Source organism: Macaca nemestrina, chromosome 5 (assembly GCF_043159975.1).
Source record: "Macaca nemestrina isolate mMacNem1 chromosome 5, mMacNem.hap1, whole genome shotgun sequence".
NCBI classification, from domain to species: domain Eukaryota; kingdom Metazoa; phylum Chordata; class Mammalia; order Primates; family Cercopithecidae; genus Macaca; species Macaca nemestrina.
The window spans coordinates 47064093-47084671 of NC_092129.1; the positions used below are offsets into that span (position 1 = coordinate 47064093).

Sequence of the window (20579 nt, forward strand, 5' to 3'; positions counted from 1 at the left end):
TTACTAAGTGATTGAACCAGGATCTGAATAACTGAAGTCAGATAAAAAAAAAAAAGGTTAAATGAAAAATTGTTGGTAGTAGCTAGTAATTAGAGAACCAGTTATTGAGTGAGCCACAGAGTAACTGAGGGGAAGGGGAATAGTACAATCCATGACAAAAAAAAAGGCAAAAAAGCCAGTGAAATAATCTGGGAGATTCCCTAACTGGAGAGTGGAAAATGAAGGAGGTGCTTTCTCTTAACAGTATGTCTCTGAGCTCCATCTCTTTATTTTTCTTTAATGAAGCCAGAAAATATTTGAATCTGTACTAAAAGTGGGTACTCTTACATGAATATTTTGATTCTGCCCGGTTTAGTACTGTAGATAAAGCTAAACTCGGAAAGAACTTTCCCCTTCCTTTTTCATTTTGCAATGAGTAAATGTATAAAATTTCAAGTTTCAATTTTTAAAGCTTCCTCTAGGGGGTGACATTGTAAAGTTAATAAACGTTTAGTGAAAGTATATACACAGTCTCAAGAGTCTTCATTTGTTTATATCATCAGAAAATTAAATATAGTACAGTTGTTCAGGAAGCTGTAAGTATAAATAAAGTTATTTCAATTCTGAGATGTTACAGGACATTCAAGCAGAAAATATTAGTGTAAATGCTAAATAATAATGGATTTCTTTATTGATATATGGTAAACTACATGGATATTAGCATTAATAATCACTTGCTCATGTCTGTAATCTGGCACTGTGGGAGGCCCAGGTGGGCGGCTCACGAGGTCAGAAGTTCAAGACCAGCCTGGCCAATATGGTGAAACCCTGTCTCTACTAAAAATACAAAAATTAGCCAGGCATGGTAGCGTGCGCCTGTAGTCCCAGCTACTCGGGAGGCTGAGGCAGAAGAATTGCTTGAACCCAGGAGGCGGAGGTTGCAGCGAGTCGAGATTGTGCCACTGCACTCCAGCCTGGTGAGAGAGCGAGACTCCATCTCAAAAAAAAAAAAAAAAAAAGAACTTGCCTTTTATTATTTTTTGTTGTGGTTAATCACATAGAAATTGGATTTTAAATTCATTCAGACCAATTTAACTAAACCAATAGAGAAGCAGTTCCTTTCAGTCTTTGCTGGTTCCTGAATGATAAACTAGAGTCTATAGTCTTATTGCTTGAGTACTTACTTTTTTTTTAATTAATAAGCTTTCTCAGGGTACTTTACTGTAGCAAAGACAATAAACACACAGAATGTTGGACTGCTGTTTTATCCGTTAGCCTTCCATTCCTCTTATGTTTGTTTTGTGAACCTACATGCAAACATGAATTTTATTTTTTTTAAATTGTCATTTAATACTTTCCTTTTTGAGTAATGTCAACTCATTTTACATCTCTTTAGAAAAAAATGTAAAGTCAAAGGGGCTATGGAGTCAAATAACACACTCTTAACTTTCATTTCTTTTTTGGCATTCATAGAAGTTTAAGCATCTTTGATAAGGTTTGTCTTCTATGACAATTATATTTGGCTGTTCAAAGTGGAAGCTTATATACTCTTGAACAGTCAAGGAGTATATATAGTAGGTTTCAATGACCATGCTTGATATAAGTTCCAACTTTCACTGAAATTCTTCATTGGGCTGTTACATTTACATTTTTTATGTTTTTTTATATTTATTTTTCTGTGGCTTGTCAGGTTTTTATGTTTCTACTATTTGAGTTTTTTTTTTTTTTTTTTTTTTACCTCAGTTTATTATTGTTTCTATTTGGTGACACTGTTAACATCTTGGAGCAACAATTCTTTGCTGTCAGGGCTGCCCAGTACATTTCAGGATATTACTGTTTTAAATGGTAGTAGTACCCCCAGACATTGCATTTTAAAATGGAAGGGGAAAAAAAAAAGCCTCCACACTTTTTTAGCTCCCCCAAGAGCCAGTATAATTGAAAATCTAAATTCCCATCAGTATGGAAAGTTTATATTATGTAACTGTTAAAGATATGTGGAGTTACATTTATCACAAAAGATGCCATAACCCACAGCATAATGTAGAAATGAAGGGTGCAAACAAATTACGTGTTGCCATGTATGTAAAATTTGTGGTTAGATATAATTTTATGTATGTGTATGAAGAGAGACATCTTGCCGGATGCAGGATACAGTGACTCTGGAGCCAGACTGCGCCTGAGTCAAATACTAACCTACCATTTATGGCCCCCCATGACCTTATGAGCTTCAGGTTTTTTATTAATATACTCAGGATAATAGTAAGATCAACTTCACAAACATTTTTGGTAGATTAATCAATTTTTCTATTTTTATATGACTAAATGAGTACATGATCCATGGTGATTACTCATTTAATATTAGTTATTATCAAGTTATTACTCCAGTTCACTGGGATCTTGTCGATAGTATATTGCTAGGTCTTATGTTTTTATCCATTATGCAACCTCTACCTTTTAATTGCAATGTTTAAAACATTTATAATTAATGTAATAAATATGTTTGGGTTTAAGTCTTGCTATTGGTTTTCTATGTCTCATTTGTTGTTTGTTTCTTCTTTCTCCTTTTTCTGCCTTTTTGATAATTGAAGTTCTCTTAGAATTCTATCGTAGCTCCACTGTGGAGTTACTAGATAGTCCTATTTTATTTTTTTAGTGGTTGCTCTAGAATGCTTACAATAGCTTATCATAGTCTACTGTCTCATACCACTTAACATATAAGGAAAGATCTTTACTGTCTTTTCCCCCCATGTCCTTTGCCTATAGTTGTCATACATTGTATTTATACTTATACTGTAAACCTTATGTATGTTTTTAACTATTCTCTTTTAAAGAAATTTATAAAATGTAAAAATAAAAATTTTTATATTTTGCGACATAAATATGATTTTTAGTACTCATCAAGATCCAAGTTTTAAATCTGGTATTGGTTGGGCATGGTGGCTCATGCCTGTAATCTCAAAACTTTGGTAGGCTGAGGTGGGTGGATCACATGAGCTCAGGAGTTCAAGACCAGCCTGGGCAACGTGGTGAAACCCTGTCTCTACCAAAAATACAAAAAGAAATTACCCCAATGGGTGGCCTGTGCCTGTAGTCTCAGCTACTTGGGAGGCTGAGGTGGAAGGATCATCTGTACCCAGGAGGCGGAGGTTGCAGTGAGCTGAGATTGTGCCACTGGACTCCAACCTGGGCAACAGAGCGAGACCCCATCTCAAAAATTAGGTAAACTACTTTGGGTAGTTTATATTGCAGTGCTCCAGAGTTTACTACTCTTTTCTTTTTTGGTGTCTGTACTATTCGTCCTACCCACTGAATTTTTCAATTCAGGTATCATCATTATTATTATTATTATTTGAGACAAAGTCTCGCTCTGTTGCCAGGCTGTAGTGCAGTGATGTGATCTCGACTCACTGCAGCCTCCGCCTCCTGGGCTCAAGCGATTCTCCTGCGGCAGCCTCCTGAGTAGCTGGGACTACAGACACGCACCACCATGCCCAGCTAATTTTTGTATTTTTAGTAGAGACGAGGTTTCACTGTGTTGGCCAGGATGGTCTCAATCTCTCGACCTCATGATCTGCCCTCCTCAGCCTCCCAAAGTACTGGGATTACAAGCATGAGCCACCACACATGGCCCAGATATTATATACATATTTTGTTTGTTTGTTTTGAGATGAGGTCTCGCTCTGTCACCCCAGGCTGGAGTGCAGTGGCACCTCTCTGCTCACTGCAAGCTCTGCCTCCCGGGTTCATGCCATTCTCCTGCCTCAGTCTCCTGAGTAGCTAGGACTACAGGCGCCTGCCTCCACGCCCGGCCCGTTTTTTGTATTTGTAGTAGAGACAGGGTTTCACCATGTTAGCCAGGGTGATCTCGATCTCCTGACCTCATGATCCACCTGCCTCGGCCTCCCAAAGTGCTGGGATTACAGGCGTGAGTCACCGCGCCCTGCTGGTATTATATTTTTTGCCTCTAGAAGTTTCATTTGGATTTCTTTGTGTATGTACCATTTCTCCTTTCTATTCATTGTTTTCTTTAAATTCTTTCTATAGTTCTCTAGTATGTTAATGTCATTATCTCCTGTTTTTATTATTTTGTCATTGTTTGATCTGCTCATACTGTTGGCTTATATTTTTTCTTCTTTTTTTTTTTTTTTTTTTTTGAGACGGAGTCTCGCTCTGTCGCCCAGGCTGGAGTGCAGTGGCCAGATCTCAGCTCACTGCAAGCTCCGCCTCCTGGGTTCCCGCCATTCTCCTGCCTCAGCCTCCCGAGCAGCTGGGACCACAGGCGCCGCCACCTCGCCGGGCTAATTTTTTGTGTTTTTAGTAGAGACGGGGTTTCGCCGTGTTAGCCAGGATGGTCTCGATCTCCTGACCTTGTGATCTGCCCGTCTCGGCCTCCCAAAGTGCTGGGATTACAGGCTTGAGCCACCGCGCCCGGCCATATTTTTTCTTCTTATGGATCACATTTTCCTATCTGTTGGCCTCTTCGGTAATTTTTGACTGGCAGTAGGACTTTGTGAATTTTACGTTCTTGAATGTCTGGAGTTTGTGGTCTTTCTTTGAAGGGATTCCATCTGGCCAACAATTAATAAATTTGGAGTTCAATTTGATTCTTTTGCGTATTGTTTTTTGTTTGCTTTTAGCTTTTTTGGGTAGGTCTAAAGTAGTCTTTGCTCTAGGGAGAGTTTTAACACCACTACCAAAGTATGCCCATCTTGAACTGTCTACTGAATACCCAGTGTAACACATAGGACTTTCCACTCTCTCTTGTTGGAACTTGAATGCGTTCTAGCCCTGTGTGTGCATTGGGAACAGTTCAGCTTATTGAACAGGTTTTGTTCATTCTTTGGCCTTGAGGAGCTTCCCCCTGCACACCACATGTTAGTATTCAGCTGTGTCTCCAGGTTACCCTTATTCAGGTTTCTGGGTTGTTTCCTGCATAGCTCCCTTCTCTTTAGAACTCTACCCCTTAATGTACAACTGCGTCAGTCTCCCTGAATTCACTCCAGTGTGTTTTTTCAGCTCAAGAGGACTGTTTTCTGCTTGGGACTCCTCTTCCTGGGCCTTAGTTTGGCATGTGCTTCCAGGCAGAATGCTGGGTTGATCATTGGTGCCACCTCATTTGTTTCCTTTCTCCAGGTATCATGGTCTTCCTCTGTCTTTGTTGTCTGAAAGCTTGTTTCATATATTTTGTCCAGATTTTTTCTGTTTACACTGGGATGATAACCATAGTTACTTCATTAAGTCCAGAAGTCGAATCCGTGTTCTCATTTTAATAATCAGATCATCACTTAGTGTTTGCTATGTGTCAGCACAGTGCTAATATCCAGAATCCCAGTGATTATCTGTTTATTCTTTGGACAATGAAAAAGCCAGATATTCTTACCCTATACTTTGATTTTCATTACATTATTTAATAGGAAGTCAGGAGTGACTTTTTCTTAAAATCACTGTTATGATAGGAGTTCCAAAAGTTATCTATTTAACGAAGGGACGAGTGAAGTAAGTATTCTTCATTAGCAGGCATTCATTCATGCTTCCTTCCTTTTTCCTTTTTTATTTTTTTTTGGTCAAATAGTGTGCCTAAATTATTTAATTTGGAAAGTAGTTGGATATATTTTGTATAAAAACTGTGTAATAATCATTGACTCAGAAAGCCCTTCACAAAGGATGATACTAACCATATAGAAGAGATCTGCAATATACTTAGGAATAGAATAAGATTCAGTTCTATTTTTTGGAATAAAGTTTGCTTTTATGTATCAATATGTATTCTGTTGAGTGCCACGTTTTTTAACCTATCAAAGCCTCACTCCTCATAGTTGCTTTTATATCTTTTTGCATATGATTTTATCATGCATATTTCATAGTTTTATGTTCTTATGGATAAGCAAGGATGTGTTAGAATGTTAATGTTCAAATTCTGAGGAACTCTGGATTACACATACCTTCAGAATTAGTAAATGTTTGTTTTCTAAATGTCTCACATTAAATTAAAGTCATGTTGGAAAGTATTTAATCCTTTTGCAAATATGCTTCATTACTCATCAAATATAATATTTATTCATAAAAAGAAACACATTTCCTTGATGAAATAAATCAAATATATTTTCATATAGATGATTTTAGCTACATGTTTATTTGTTCTGTTTTTGTAGGTATTTTCCATGTTAGACATTAATTTTTCATCATATTGCTGCTGCTAGAATGAATTACTTGTCTCAGAGTTCTTTATGAAAGAGATCCTTTTTTCATCCCTGTGGCAAAAAGATGTTTTAGTGTACTTAAACTGAGTTTTCTTAAGTGAATTCAAGGAATTTTCCTTTTTATTAATAGTAGAAAATGTATCTTATGGTAAATTTTTTGTACTTAAGAATTCTTTGCAACATAAGGTATTTAGAAATATAAAAGCCAGGCCGATTTTTGTCCTAAATCTTTTAATGCTGAGAGGATCCAATTCTTCAATTAAAGGTATTACCATATAATAATGTCCTTGCAATTGCAACGACTAAATATGCACACAAACTAAGAAAGAAAGGAATGTAGGCCAGGCTAATTAAACTATATTATTATTACACTGTGTTTAACTATTAGTTATCTGGATTAGGTTAACTTCAAAAGGACAAGAAGTGGAAATTTTGTTTATATTTGTATGTGCTGTATTAATTATCTGCATGTTTGCTTAATGGTTGCATCCTGAAATGGCTGTCACTAAAGCCAAGGACAGTCTTGGAATCAACCTTATTTCTTTACTGACTGGGTTGTTCCCTATATTTCTTCCCAAAATTGATCTATCAAGTAGCTAACTCTGCTCCATGAATGGTAGGCCTCACATAGTGTTCACTACTGTGGTTAAAGAAAAAAAAAAAAAGAGAAAGACCTGTGGGGAGATGACACTGTTGGTACCATCCTTCAAATTATCATTTTTTTATATTGGTCAGTGCACATTTAGATCATGAGTAATTACCTAATGTGTATGTATGTTTGGGTAAGACAGTTGTCTTAGAGATTAAAGTGTGTTTGAAATAGTCAATTGGGATGTTGGGAAAGCAAGTATCAAGCCCATTTGAGATTGATAATTATGATATTTGTAATGAAGACAATCTGTCATCAGTCTCTGCTACTTGGATGCAGGTACAGAGAAAGAGGATAGTTGGGTTTATGTATAAGTATGCTTTTGCCAGAGGGATGTAATAAAAAAAATTTAGAGGTAGAAGGAGATAGTAAAATAAAGTTCTTAAAATGTAACATCAAAGCTAGTTGCAGAGAGAAGTTAAAGGAGAGAAGACTGATAGTAATGAAGAAGTAGTAAGAAGCCAATGAACTGGAAACCTGTAGTAATGCACATAGTTGAATGTTGGAAGAAGAGATTATGTTTAGAGAGTGGGTGCTTGATGTATTGATTTTGGCAGTAGTTAGAGATGGCAATTTAATTATAGAATGACCACTGAGTGAAAGAGAGCACATAAAATTATTGGAGGTCAAGGGTCAATAAGAATTGAGAATATGGGCTGTGTTTACATTTGAATCTGATTTACTCTCTTATTGCAGAAAATCCAAAATAACAATGGGTAAATAAAATAAGGATTTACTCTATAATTTAAAGAAAGTCTGATGTTGGCAGTACCCTGTGCTAGTGTACCAATTCCAGTAAGTCATCAGGGACCCCAGCTGATTCCAGTTTCAAGTCTACCAGCCAGCACATGGTTACCATTTTCAAGGTTGCTTTGTAGCCTAAGATAGGTACTAGGGCTTCAGTCATCTAGTATTTATATTCTAGGTAGTAGGGAACAAAAAAGGGAGAGGGTCTGCAAGATATTTCCCTGCTGTCATTCCCCCTTTTGTGGAGACATTACAACAGTCTTTCCTAACTATTTGTGGGCACATAATATTAGTGTTGGTTACATGGCCATACTTTGCTTTGGAGAATACTGGGAAATGTACTCTTTGGGCTAGGTACATTACAACTCCTTAATAATATAGCAGCTTGCCAGTCCTAAGGAGGTATGTGATAGATTTTTTTTTTTTTTTTAAGTTACTAAAGAGGACTGCAAATACAGTGATTTCTTCAAGTGATACTTGCTTTTAGTTAAGAGAGAGAAGGAGAAGGAATCAGAAAATATAGAGGAGTATGCTGATGAAAAGCAGTGGTTCCATGGGATTTTGGTAGAAGGTATGGGGGTGTGGGGAAGAGGCGTGGGCTAGGTTGGGGCAAGAAAACATCGTTCATAGTTGAGACGAGTGAGGATGCCATAAAGCAGCAATTCTCGACCTTTTGATCACCTATCCATATGAGTTAGAAAAAACATTGAACACAAATCTGCAATATGTTATGTAAACTATTTATGAATTACATTTACATATTGATGTACTGAGATATGTAAAATATAAATTTTTAAAGAATTAGATAAAATATCAATAGAAATGCTAATATTTTATTTTCCATACTCTAGCCAATTGTTTTGCCAATCCCTGGGATCATATGGGTCTCAAGGACCTAGCTAGCTTCAGTATAACTTAGGGTGGTGGCTCTCTTAGGGGAATATGAGCCACCTGGCATGGAACTGATCCCACTTTCTGCTAGAAGTATCCTCTTAAAAATAAGATAAAGGATACCTAATATTCTTTGGGAAATTTTGGCAATACAGTAAAATACAGTAAGCTTAAATTTGAGGAGGAAAGAGCATATTAAGATTTATAGATATTATCTTGTGAGAAGATAACATTTAATCTGAGATCAAATTAGAATCCCTTTGTATGTCAAAGTGATCTCCAGTGCTAGTTAGTGTGCATTGAAAGCAACATGCACTACACTGGGTAGCAGTAAATCTAGGTGACACTTTTGGAACTCTGTTTTTTTCTCTCTCTCTCCTTAATATCTAGATGGATCGAATCCTTAAAATTGATATGTGGTTATGAATACATTATTAAATAAAACTTCAAGCTCTGTAATATGACGCCCTCAAAGCCTAAGCACTAAAAAGCAGTTCCTCCGGATGAAACCATTAAAATTAAAAACAGATATGATAAATAGATAACTGTTTCACGCATGTATTAATTTTTAAAGAGAATTTTTGACATGTAAACATAATTGTATTGGAAATTCTGAGAGTTACAGATATTCAGCTTTGTTATAAAGCTCTAGTAAATCAAACAACAATAGACCCGTAGAATAGCACAGCAGGGTAGGCAGTATACAGAGCTGGGCCCTATTATACCATGGAAACTTAATATATGATAATGAATGATAAAAATGACATTTAAGTCAGTAGGACAAAATGAGCTATTCTTTCATTCATGTGTTTATCTATTCAGAAAATGTTTATCAAGGGCCAACCTCTATCATAGATGCCAGGGATACATCAGCAAACCAAATAGACTAACATCCTTGTCATCATGGAGTGTAAATTCTAGTTAGGGTAGAGACAGAATAAACACGTAGAAGATTTCATTTGGTGGGGGAACATTATATCTCTACTTCATACTGTGTAAGGAATTGCTACAAGTCAATTTGTTTAAAAGCAAACCAATTTGGCAGAAGATTATTTTATTTAGATAGCTATCCTTAATTCATAAATGAGAATATAGGGCTATTCAGTAAATACCTAATAGTTTTTTAGTGGTTAGGAAAGAAAATATAAAATCAAACAGAGTGCTTTTAGTCTTCAGGTTGATAGGAATGTAAGTTTAATAAGTTTTTTGTGAGTTTAGGCAAAATGAGTGCTTGTATATGTTGCAGATACAACTGTGTATTGATACTTTTGTTTTGGGAGCGCAGCTTAACAGTAGGTCTCAAAATGAAAAAGGCACAGAGACTATGACCCAGGAATCTCACCTCTTGGTTCCCCTGGGAACTCTCTTGCATTGTGCACAAGGAGGTATTTTGCAATTCATGAGTTTTACCATCAGTCTTCATTCAAAAATTTCGTTGCATTTTGTTGTTGCATTTATGCACAACATTAGTTATAATGAAATTTTGAGAGCTGCCTGAATGTGCTTTTGTTACCTTGATGCATTCATACTGTAGAACATTAGCATTGACACAGATCTCCAGGACATATTGTTGAATGTAAGGGGTAAATTACAGACATCGTATGTATACATCAGTGGTAACAGCAATTACCACCAGAACTGTTCACAGTTCTTATCACTGGGAAAGCAATAAAAATTGTGGTGTCAGCTATTTAGGTTTAGCCTTATCTCAGTTGTTTTTATTAACTCTTTAAAGAGAAGGTACATTTATTCAAAGAGAGAGTATATGTAAAATTACTGTAGCAATTCTTTCTATAAACTCCAGTTCAAGTCTTATTTCCTACTATCCCAGCCCATTTTGTATATTTTGTCAGTATCACTTATTTGGCATTTGGGAAGTGCTCTTGTACATATGGTTGTTTGCTGTGTGCTTTGTCCTACCAATTAAATTATAGTTGCCTTTGACAGCTTAGGACATACCTCGTCATTTTTTTTTTTTTTTTTTAACATAATGCCAGAAGAGAAGGCCTTACTTGATTTAAAAAAAAAAAAAAAATTATCATTATGGATATCTTGCATTCTTTGAATAATATTTTTGTGCTTTTTAGGTTTATAACTTCCATAGTAAATCAGTTTTATTTCTAAATGTACTTGAATTTTAAATTATTTATTAGCAATTATATCTTAAACACTCGTAAACATGGGTTTTTAAAAATGAAATTGTTCAAATTATCTTTTCTTTCTAGGTCGTTTATACGCAATGCAGACTGGAATGAAGATCGATAGTAAAACTCCTGAATGTCGCAAATTTTTATCAAAGTTAATGGATCAGTTAGAAGCTGTAAGTTGAACGCTAATCATTTATTTTCTGGTTATGGTTAAAATACCATTTTATTCATTTGTGTGTCTGTGTTGTCATTTTAGTTCTTTCCCTTGGCAACAATCAACAATGCCATTATACCTGAGGAAAAACTAGACATAAGTTTTTTTCAATTATTTGCTGTATACTTCCAGAGGAGTTATGAGTGTTAATTAAAGTATGTTCAAATATCTTTGCATATGCCATCATATCTTGTTCCACATTATTATAGATAGCCTTTGGCTCATCCTTTTATAAGTGAAAAACCTTTTCTTTTTTTTTTTTTTTAAATTGTGACAGGGTCTCACTCTGTCACCCAGGCTGGAGTGCATTGCAGTGGCGTGATCTCTCAGCTTGCTGCAACCTCCACCTCCCAGGTTCAAGCAATTCTCCTACGTCAGCCTCCCAGGTAGCTAGGACTACAGGCACACACTAAACGCACCCAGCTAATTTTTTTGTATATTTTGGTAGAGACGGAGTTTGACCTTGTTGACCAGGCTGGTCTCCCACTCCTGACCTCAAGTTATACACTCACCTCAGCCTCCCAAAGTGCTGGGATTACAGGCATGAGCCACCATGCCCAACTGTGAAAAACCCTTTCTAACCTTCCCTTCAGTTACATGGGTGATTAATTTGGGAATCTTAATATTTCTTGTAATAATGAAATAATAGGGTGTGTATTTAGTGAAAGGAACAATGAAGGAAATGATGCCAATTACTTATCTTTTCTTCCTCCCTCTCTGGGGTCCCAGGGCAAGATATTCTTAGGGTTTAGGCATCCCTCCTAGCAGGAAAGTGGTAGGTGACTAATTAGTCACCTTCTTGAACCTAATATAACTTCACAGATCACTGTAGAGGTACTTACTGAGAAGTGCCTATTGGATTGGATATCAGTGCACAAAGACGGCAGTGCCAACCTTAGTAGTCTACAGTGCCTACCTGTAACTCCTGGACTCAGCCATACCTGGTTTCTCTTCTAACAAAGTCAGGGTACACTCATTAATTCATCTCCTCCAAGACTGTTACATTAATAGTCGTGATTTACTTTTTATTTGCTTATTTAGATATCCAACCTCAGGAGAATTAGAAACCTATTTATTCTATCAGTTGTATTATTTTGCTTTGAGAAAATTTAGATAAAAACCAAAATGAAAACACTTTCAGCCCAGAGCTTTTCATTGTTTTTATTATTTTTATGTATTTTTAGGAGGTTATCATTCAAACAAGACTTATGCGAAGACAGAACTTCCTACCTAGTTGTATAAAGCAGCCATGGGCAGTAGTGTTCTCTCACTTGGTGTGGCTCTCTGGCTTATTGACTCCTGTCATCTGCTACTGTTAACTACCCAAAATCAGCCTCATGGCAACACTGAGGAAATTCAGCTGTTGCTGGAGCCTATCTGGCCTTCCATTTCTACAGCTGCTTTTGTGGATACAAGATAAATTTGAGTACTCTCTTTTTAGGGAATGGGTTGGGGTAGAAGGGAGAATGTTTCTCACACATAGCAGTATATTTGTAAAATCCAACTCTAGCATTTTGTATAGTATAATGTCTCTTTATTAACTTCACTGTATAGCAGTAGTAGCTCGGATAATAGTTCTTGGATAAGACAAAATTCAAACAGATTTCTGAAGTGTAAAATCACATTTATGAAGGGACTCATCAGGAATTTATCACTACGTACATTAAATGACAGGTAGGGTAAGTTTATTCCATGGTGAGGGCACACTATAATGTTTGCATTACAGTTTTAAAACTTCAAATATATTATGTTTTTGCTGTCAGATATTTTCTGATGAAGATAGGATGAAGTGGCCTACTCTCACTAAAATTATTCTATAACGAAATCTGCCCTTACAAATGATTTTGCAGTTTAGATACATAAATTACTGTTATCTGTGGGGATTTTTTTTTTCTTTTTTCTGTTTTGTTCAGGATAAACATAGATAAAATTGCCTTAAATTTCAGCGTTAAATCTCTTCTGGACCATAAGTTATTCTGTTTAATTATGAAAGTATTTACTTTGCTGATTTTATGAAAAGTCCTGGGGCTTCTTTTGATTTTAATTTTTTACTTTAAAAAAAAGCAGGTTTTTATCAACTACTATGATGCTCAGATCTGATACTCCAGGGAGTTATTTTATTCCTGTATTGTAGTCTGAGTAAAAATTAGGAACTTTTTTTTAATGCTTTCAATTATTTTGTCTATAGAAAAGGGCTAAAAATTTACAGATATAAGTTGCATTGATTGCAGGTATATATTTGTCTAAATTTTAAAAGCTTCCATAAGTTGATTCTGAGTTTGTTGTCTTATACCTTACTTAGAATTAGATCTTTTTTGTTTTTTACATGATGTGCTCTGAGAGACATTATTATATTATTATTATTTATTTATTTATTTATTTTTGAGACATAGTGTAGCTCATTCGCCCAGGATGGAGTGCAGTGGTGCGATCTCGGCTCACTGCAAGCTCCTCCTCCCGGATTCATGCCATTCTCCTGCCTCAGCCTCCTGAGTAGCTGGGACTACAGCTGCCCGCCACCATGCCCAGCTAATTTCTTTTTGTATTTTTAGTAGAGATGGGGTTTCTCCCAGTTAGCCAGAATGGTGTCGATTTCCTCACCTCGTGACCCGCCCCCTTGGCCTCCCAAAGTGCTGGGATTACAGGCATGAGTCGCTGTGGCCAGCTGAGAGATACTATTTTAGGACATGATGAACCTTCTAGTCTTTTTTTTTTTTAGATTTGACAGAAGAAATGGGAATAAATTAAAATTTTAAGTTATATATGCCTAGAAATTATTTTCTAATTCTATTTTTAGGATAACTTATAGTTTGGGTAATAAAACATCATTTTGAAGTATTTGATGCTTCCTTCATATAGATAATTGGATATGTTATCGTTTTATGCTTGGTTATTTTGATTGTTAGAGCTAAATTATATTTTCAGTTTATCATAAGTGTGTTTCTTCAAAGTTGTAAGCATTGGATTTTGTTTTAAATGCATTGGGCTGAGGCATAGCAACTCTTGTTGCAAATTTCATTGATAACATCTTTTATTGAAATGAATGTAAAATAATTTACTTAAAATGATTATTAGAATTATTTGTAATTAAGCCAACACTTCTAAGAGTCCAAAATCATAAGCTATGTATCTGATTTTATTTTAGCTAAAGAAGCAGTTGGGTGATAATGAAGCTATTACTCAAGAAATAGTGGGTTGTGCCCATTTGGAGAATTATGCTTTGAAAATGTTTTTGTATGCAGACAATGAAGATCGTGCTGGGCGATTTCACAAGTAAGTAAAGAGAAAAATAAAAATTATTTTATTAATTTTGTAACTGTATAACCAAAAGTAACTAGTTTTCTCTGGAACACTTTCTAACCTGCTGATTGATTTAGGTTTTTTTAGAAAAAATTATCGAACCTCACAGTGATTTTAGGTTACAAATTCTGGCCTTTCTCATAAAAGAAAATGGTTGAAAGAAGAAATACCCAGGGCAGATTTATTTACTTAGTAAATATACTCTACTTAGCTGTTTTTTAACATTTAGTAAAATCTGAGTTGATTTTAGGCAAAATCACAGCCTCGCCTCATGATTTTGATTTTGATTTTGATTTTGAAGGTACCCACCCCAGTCAATTCAAATGATTTTTCAGTATAATATTTGCATGTAAAGAAATACATTATGGTTTCATATGGAGTCAGATAATACTATAATTACATTTTTCTAAAATCAAAAATATACAAAAAGTTTTGCCATGGCGCATTTACTTATAATATGAGCCCTGTTACTTTCTCATAGTAACAGATTATAAAACGATTTTTGTTACTTTCTTGAAATCTGATTTTATTTAAAACATTAATTTCGGAGTGCTTTTATAAAGATAGGAATTTTTTTTTCTTATAACTACATGACAAAACTACATTTTAATGTGTTTCATATTTAAACTAGACCGACTCTCTTTTCTCTTCCAGAAACATGATCAAGTCCTTCTATACTGCAAGTCTTTTGATAGATGTCATAACAGTATTTGGAGAACTCACTGATGAAGTGAGTGTACATTCTTTATTGTCTTAGCTGAAGATCAGTAACGTTTCTGTTTATCAATATTGTTATTGCATTGTTTATTTACAGCAGAATGTCTGTCAGAAATTAATGCAAGCAAAAAATGTAATTTTGCATTTTTTATTGGCCATTTTCAAAAAATAAATTATTTCTAATAATATACTTTAATTTTGTACTAAGTTCTCTATTTTTATTTTTGTGTTTGTTTTTTGAGACAGGTTATTGCTCTGTTGCCCAGGCTGGAGTACAGTGGTGTGATCTCAGCTCACTGCAGCCTCAGCCTCCCCGGGCTCAAGCAATTCTCCTGCCTCAGACTCCTGAGTATCTGGGACAACAGGCACAAGCCACTATAGCTGGCTAATTTTGTATTTTTTTGTAGAGACATGGTTTCACCAAGCTGCTCTGGAACTCTTGAGCTCAAGCAATCTTGCCTGCCTCAGCCTCCCAAAGTGCTGGAATTACAGGTGTGAACCCCACTGCACCTGGCCTGTAATAAGTTCTTTAAATCCAGCATGTATTTTACACTTCAGCATATGTGTGACTACAGTATTGGACAGCATAGGTTTAGAGTTTGATCTTATTAAGTATTAACGTATTACTAATCCTGTATGTTGTTAAGTTTTTACACTGTAATTTGTTGAACATAGTGGAGGTAGAATCTTTTTTTTTTTTTTTTTGAGATGGAGTTTTGCTCTTGTTGCCCGGGCTGAAGTGCAATGGCGCGATCTCGGCTCACTGCAATCTCTGCCTCTCGGGTTCAAGCGATTTTTCTCCCTCAGTCTCCCTAGTAGCTGGGATTACAGGCAGATGCCATGACACCCAGCTAATTTTTGTATTTTTACTAGAGACAGGGTTTCACCATGTTGGTCAGGCTGGTTTCGAACTCCTGATCTCAGGTGATGTGTCCACCTTGACCTCCCAAAGTGCTGGAATTACAGGTGTGAGCCAACACACTGGCACTGGAGGTACAATCTTTTTATGATCTTTTTTTCTGTTTCATTTCTAGTCAGCATTATTGTTAATGGTTTGTTTCCCTTGTAAAATGCATATAGGACTTAATATTTTATAACATACTTCCTGTTCATTTTATCAATTGGATTCCCATAATGACTCTAATGTAAGCAAAGCACATAACCATTTTATACATGGGCAAATGGGGGCTCAATGACAAATTTACTGCCTTAAGTTCAGTATTATTTTCACCATAACAGGCTTTACCATTTAGGTGGAGAATTTATTTTCTGAGAGGGAATGTATTAATCTAGAAAAAGAAAGAGTTATAAATAAGATTGATACATATGTGTATATGAATGATTTGAACACTACGGGCAATGTTGTTTTCTGTGATAGAATTTTTTTTTTTCAAAATGATGACTAGCTCTTAATAAAGTCCCAAACAAAACAAAGTACAATCAGTGTATAAGGCATGTTTATAAAAGATTGTATAGCAAAACTGCAAAAAGTTATTTTTTCTTTATATTCAAAATGAAGTTACTCTCTAAGCTTGATGAGTATAAGCAGGGGTTTTGCCAGCATGAAAGTTGTTCAGGACATTTCAAAGTTGTGACAAATGAAGGACTGTTTTGTTTCGTTTTGTTTTGTTTTGTTTGTGAGACAGTGTCTCACTCTGTCACCAGGCTGGAGTGCAGTGGCACAATCTCGGCTCACTGCATCCTCTACCTCCTGGGTTCAAGCGATTACCCTGCCTCAGCCTCCCAAGTAGCTGGGCCTACAGGTGTGCGCCACCACACCTGGCAAATTTTTTGTATTTTAGTAGAGACAGGGTTTCACTATGTTGGTTAGGATGGTCTCAATCTCCTGATCTCGTGATCCACCTGCCTCGGCCTCCCACAGTGCTGGGATTACAGGCATGAGCCACCACTCCCAGCCAGGATATTTTTTTTTTAATGTGACTGTCCCTTTTATTCCAAAACATAAAGCAGTTTTGGCCCTTGCCCACACACTGCCAGTGTCATTTCCCACTAACTGAGCTAACCAGAAACCACCTGAGATATTTTCAGTTATGGAGCAATGCCCATTCAGAGCCACTGCTCTCAGATGTTTTAACTCTTGTACAGAGTCGTATAAAGGAGAACTGATAACCTGGAGTGTGAAAACCTGAACTGTTATTCAATGGGTATTACCTTTTTATATTCTGATGGCCTCATGGATCCACGTTTTTAACTCCCTTTCACTTCATCTCCTGTTATTAATGATCCAAATTTTCTTTTCTTCTCTGTTTTACTAGTGTGAGGAACTATGCTAAATACTTGGGGATACAGAGGTAATATAAACATGACATGATGGAAAGCTTTGAGTGGTTCAGTAGAACTTTGGAGAGTACCAGGTAGGTGAAGGAGAATGGTGAGAATTCAGAGTAGAAGAGTAAGTCATAAGCCAGGTCAGACAGATGATGGAAGACCTGCAATCTTCAATTTGTATTTTTGAGTAAAGAATTATGCCTTGGGGTGCTTCGTATAATAGGAGTCTGTACAATGAACTGTAGTGAGGGAGAACTACAGAACCATTTGACAAAAAAAGAAAGAAAAAAAGAAAAAAAAAAACTGGTTGATGATTAACTGTGGGCCTTAGTTGAGAGGTGGAGAACCGTACATGATGAGTTGTTTTTGATTTGAGAAACAATAATTTATTGAAACTTAGATTTTAAAATTAGAGTTGCAAGTTTGACAACCAAAAAGGAATCATCAGAAGCCTCTTGGAAATAAGCAAAAGACAGCAAAGTAGAGGGGACAATTCAAGTTATAAGATTAGACCAACCCTTCAGGTAAGTGGATTGTTTTGAATGAGAGAGAAGATGACTAAGTAAAAACCCTTGGTAAACACCTATTTTTGCAATGTAAGAGGAAGAAGTTAGTAAAGAAACACGTTTGTAGATGTAAATGGAAATTCAAGATATGAGAGGAGAGGATCATGATAAGGCAAAGTAGCAGATCAGAATGCCACATGGTTTATTGTGCTCTCCTTGCCTTCTGCTCCTTCTTACTTAGGGAAGCTACCTTCGCCTATGTATTTTAGAAGCAAGCACATAATCCTTTAAAGTTATAACTGCTAACAATGGTGAACCCAGCTAACAGGTTAAGTAATAGTCATAGGAAAAAGAACAAAATTTCCAGAAATCTTAAGTGAGTAATAGGTTCTTTTCACTTAAAGAATATGTAACACTTCCACGTACATAAACTACATAATTTATCTGTATTTCAGGAGAAAAATCTAGGTTTACTTTTAGCTACTTTTAGCTACCATTAATGAAGAACCAGCTTCCTTAGTTTTTTGAACATAGAACCTAGGGCAAACACTGTAAATGAGGCCAGTGAGAAGGCTTCAGGTGAGATTGGGGTGATGGGATGGGATTTGTGTAGATATGAGAGTTACTAAAGAGTAAGGGTAAAGGGATTTTTTTTACCCCCTATCTCACTACGTAACCTGCTCCCTAAGCCCCTTTGCCTTGCACTAGTGCTAGAATAAAGTAGGAGATTGCGTCTTTGTTGGTAGATAAAGGATTCTAGATAGTTAGAGGGGTCTGGAATGGGATGGAAAGAAGAAATTAAACCTATATGGCCAGAGTGGAAAGGGAGTCTCTGTGGTCATATGCTTTGGGCTGAAGTATATTCTTGGGCCTTCTGTAAATCCTGCATATCTGTGTTGAAAAATGTGTGTATACACAGTTAATATGTAATTATGTAGGTGCTTTTTACTAACTTAAATTTGTTATATATAAAGTTTGCACTTAGTGTACAAATTGCTTGACACTCAAAATACTAACTTTTCTCACATGCAATATATTACAGTGATCTTACCCTTACATGGCTAGTAAACTGATTTTTGACTACAAACTAAGGTTGACTAACTGTATAAAGTCAGCCAAAGAAAGGAAAATACTGTTAAGTCTATCCATATGCCTCAGGCCAACCAGTGTGATCAGCCTTATTCAGACTTGTTTTCTCTTATTTTCAGTATTGTATTTTGTTCCATCGTTTTCCATTTTAGAAACAGAGTCTTCATGGTGATTACTGAGGTTTTTAAAAAATGATGATTTAGGCCGGGTGCAGTGGCTCACGCCTGTAATCCCAGCACTTTGGGAGGCCGAGGCAGGTGGATTGCCTGAGCTCAGGAGTTTGAGAACAGCCTGGGCAACACGGTGAAACCCCTTCTCTATTAAAATACAAAAAATTAGCCAGATGTGGCAGCCTGCACCTATAGTCCCAGCTACTTGGGAGGATGAGGCAGAGAATTGCTGAACCCAGAAGGCAGAGGTTGCAGTGAGCCGGGATTGTGCCACTGCACTCCAGCATGGGTGATAGAGCAAGATTCTGTTTAAAATAATAATAATAATAATAATAATAATGATTTAAAATGCCAGGAGTTTTCAGTAATGCTTGTTTAGGTGGAAAAGGGAGAAGTACACTTCAGCTGTGATTTTACTAGCCCTTAAAAATATTGATAAGCAAGATAGTTAGCGGCATCAGCCCTCTCACAGGTCCTCATTGTTGTCTAAGAACGTGGAAGTTTTTTTATTTACCTGTCATTTAAGCACTATATGCCTAAAACAAGACACAAACTATTATAACCTTTATTTCAAAAACTATAAAAAGATGAGTTGTTCCAAAACCACGAATATAAACTGGTCTTCAAATCATTTAGCAGTGTTAACTCATTTCCTCCTTTACAATTCCACTTTAGTTTAATTGTGTAATTTGAAAACACTGGTAGAGACAAAGACAGGGAACAGAAAAGTGGGGAAAGAATGAGTTTGAAGATTTCAGGTAGACAAGATTTTTTTTTGATATATACTCATTAGATACATTTAGATATAGTTCAAGACTAACCATAACTGGTTTGTTTGTTGATAAGGAAAGGCACTGGTGTTATTTAACTGCTTGATATTCCGTAGCTTTTTAACAAAGCTGAAACTTTCTTCAAAATTGGTTGTTTTCCTTCTCATAGAATGTGTTTTGGGAAACACTGAAATCTAAAATAAAAAAAGAAAATGGGCAAGGGAATGGCATAATTTTTATTTGTATATTTGTCTTTTAATTTAAACATCTTTATAATGCAGACAATTATTTTTAATTGATTTAAAGTTTGAAAATTTTTATGGTTGTCCCAGCTGCTCCAGTTCTAGCTGTGCCTCAGAGGGCCGCAGGTATACCTTGGGCCACTGGTCCAGAGTACATAAGCTGTAAGCCTTGGCAGCTTCCACATGGTGTGTTAAGTCTGCAAGTACACAGAATGCAAGAGTGAAGGAGGCTTGGCAGTTTCCATCTAGATTTCAGAGGATGTGTGGGAAAGCCTGTATGCCCAGGCAGAAGCCTGCCTCAGGGTTAGAGTCCTCACAAAGAGATCGTAGTAGGGCAGTGCTAAGGGAAATGTGAGGTTGGAGCTCCCACACAGAGTCCTACCTGGATCACTGCTTAGTGGAGCTGTAGGAGCGGGGCTGCCACCACCCAGGCCCACCTGAGTGGTTTAGCCACTGACAGCTTGCACCCTGAGCCTGGAAAAGGTGCAGGCTTTCAACTCCAACCTATGAGAGCAGCCACAGGGGCTGCACCCTGCAAAGCCATAGGGGCAGAGCTGCCCAGGGCCAACACTTGTACCAGTGTTCCCTGGATGCTGGTCATGGAGTGAAGCATTATTTTGAAACTTTGAAGTTTAGTGTCTACCCTGTTGGTTTTTGGACTTGTGTGGG

At 36.5% G+C, this 20579-nt stretch overlaps 1 protein-coding gene across 2 annotated transcripts in view; it reads left to right on the forward strand.

Annotated features, from left to right (window-relative positions):
* The window catches only part of LOC105465742 (vesicle trafficking 1), a 77656-nt gene that overhangs the window by 9722 nt on the left and 47355 nt on the right, over nt 1-20579 (forward strand). For both annotated transcript variants that reach the window (XM_011714312.3, XM_071096525.1), the window contains exons 2-4: nt 10692-10786; nt 13973-14100; nt 14782-14857. In XM_011714312.3, coding sequence (XP_011712614.1) covers nt 10692-10786; nt 13973-14100; nt 14782-14857 — 299 coding nt within the window. The remainder of the gene's footprint in view (nt 1-10691; nt 10787-13972; nt 14101-14781; nt 14858-20579) is intronic.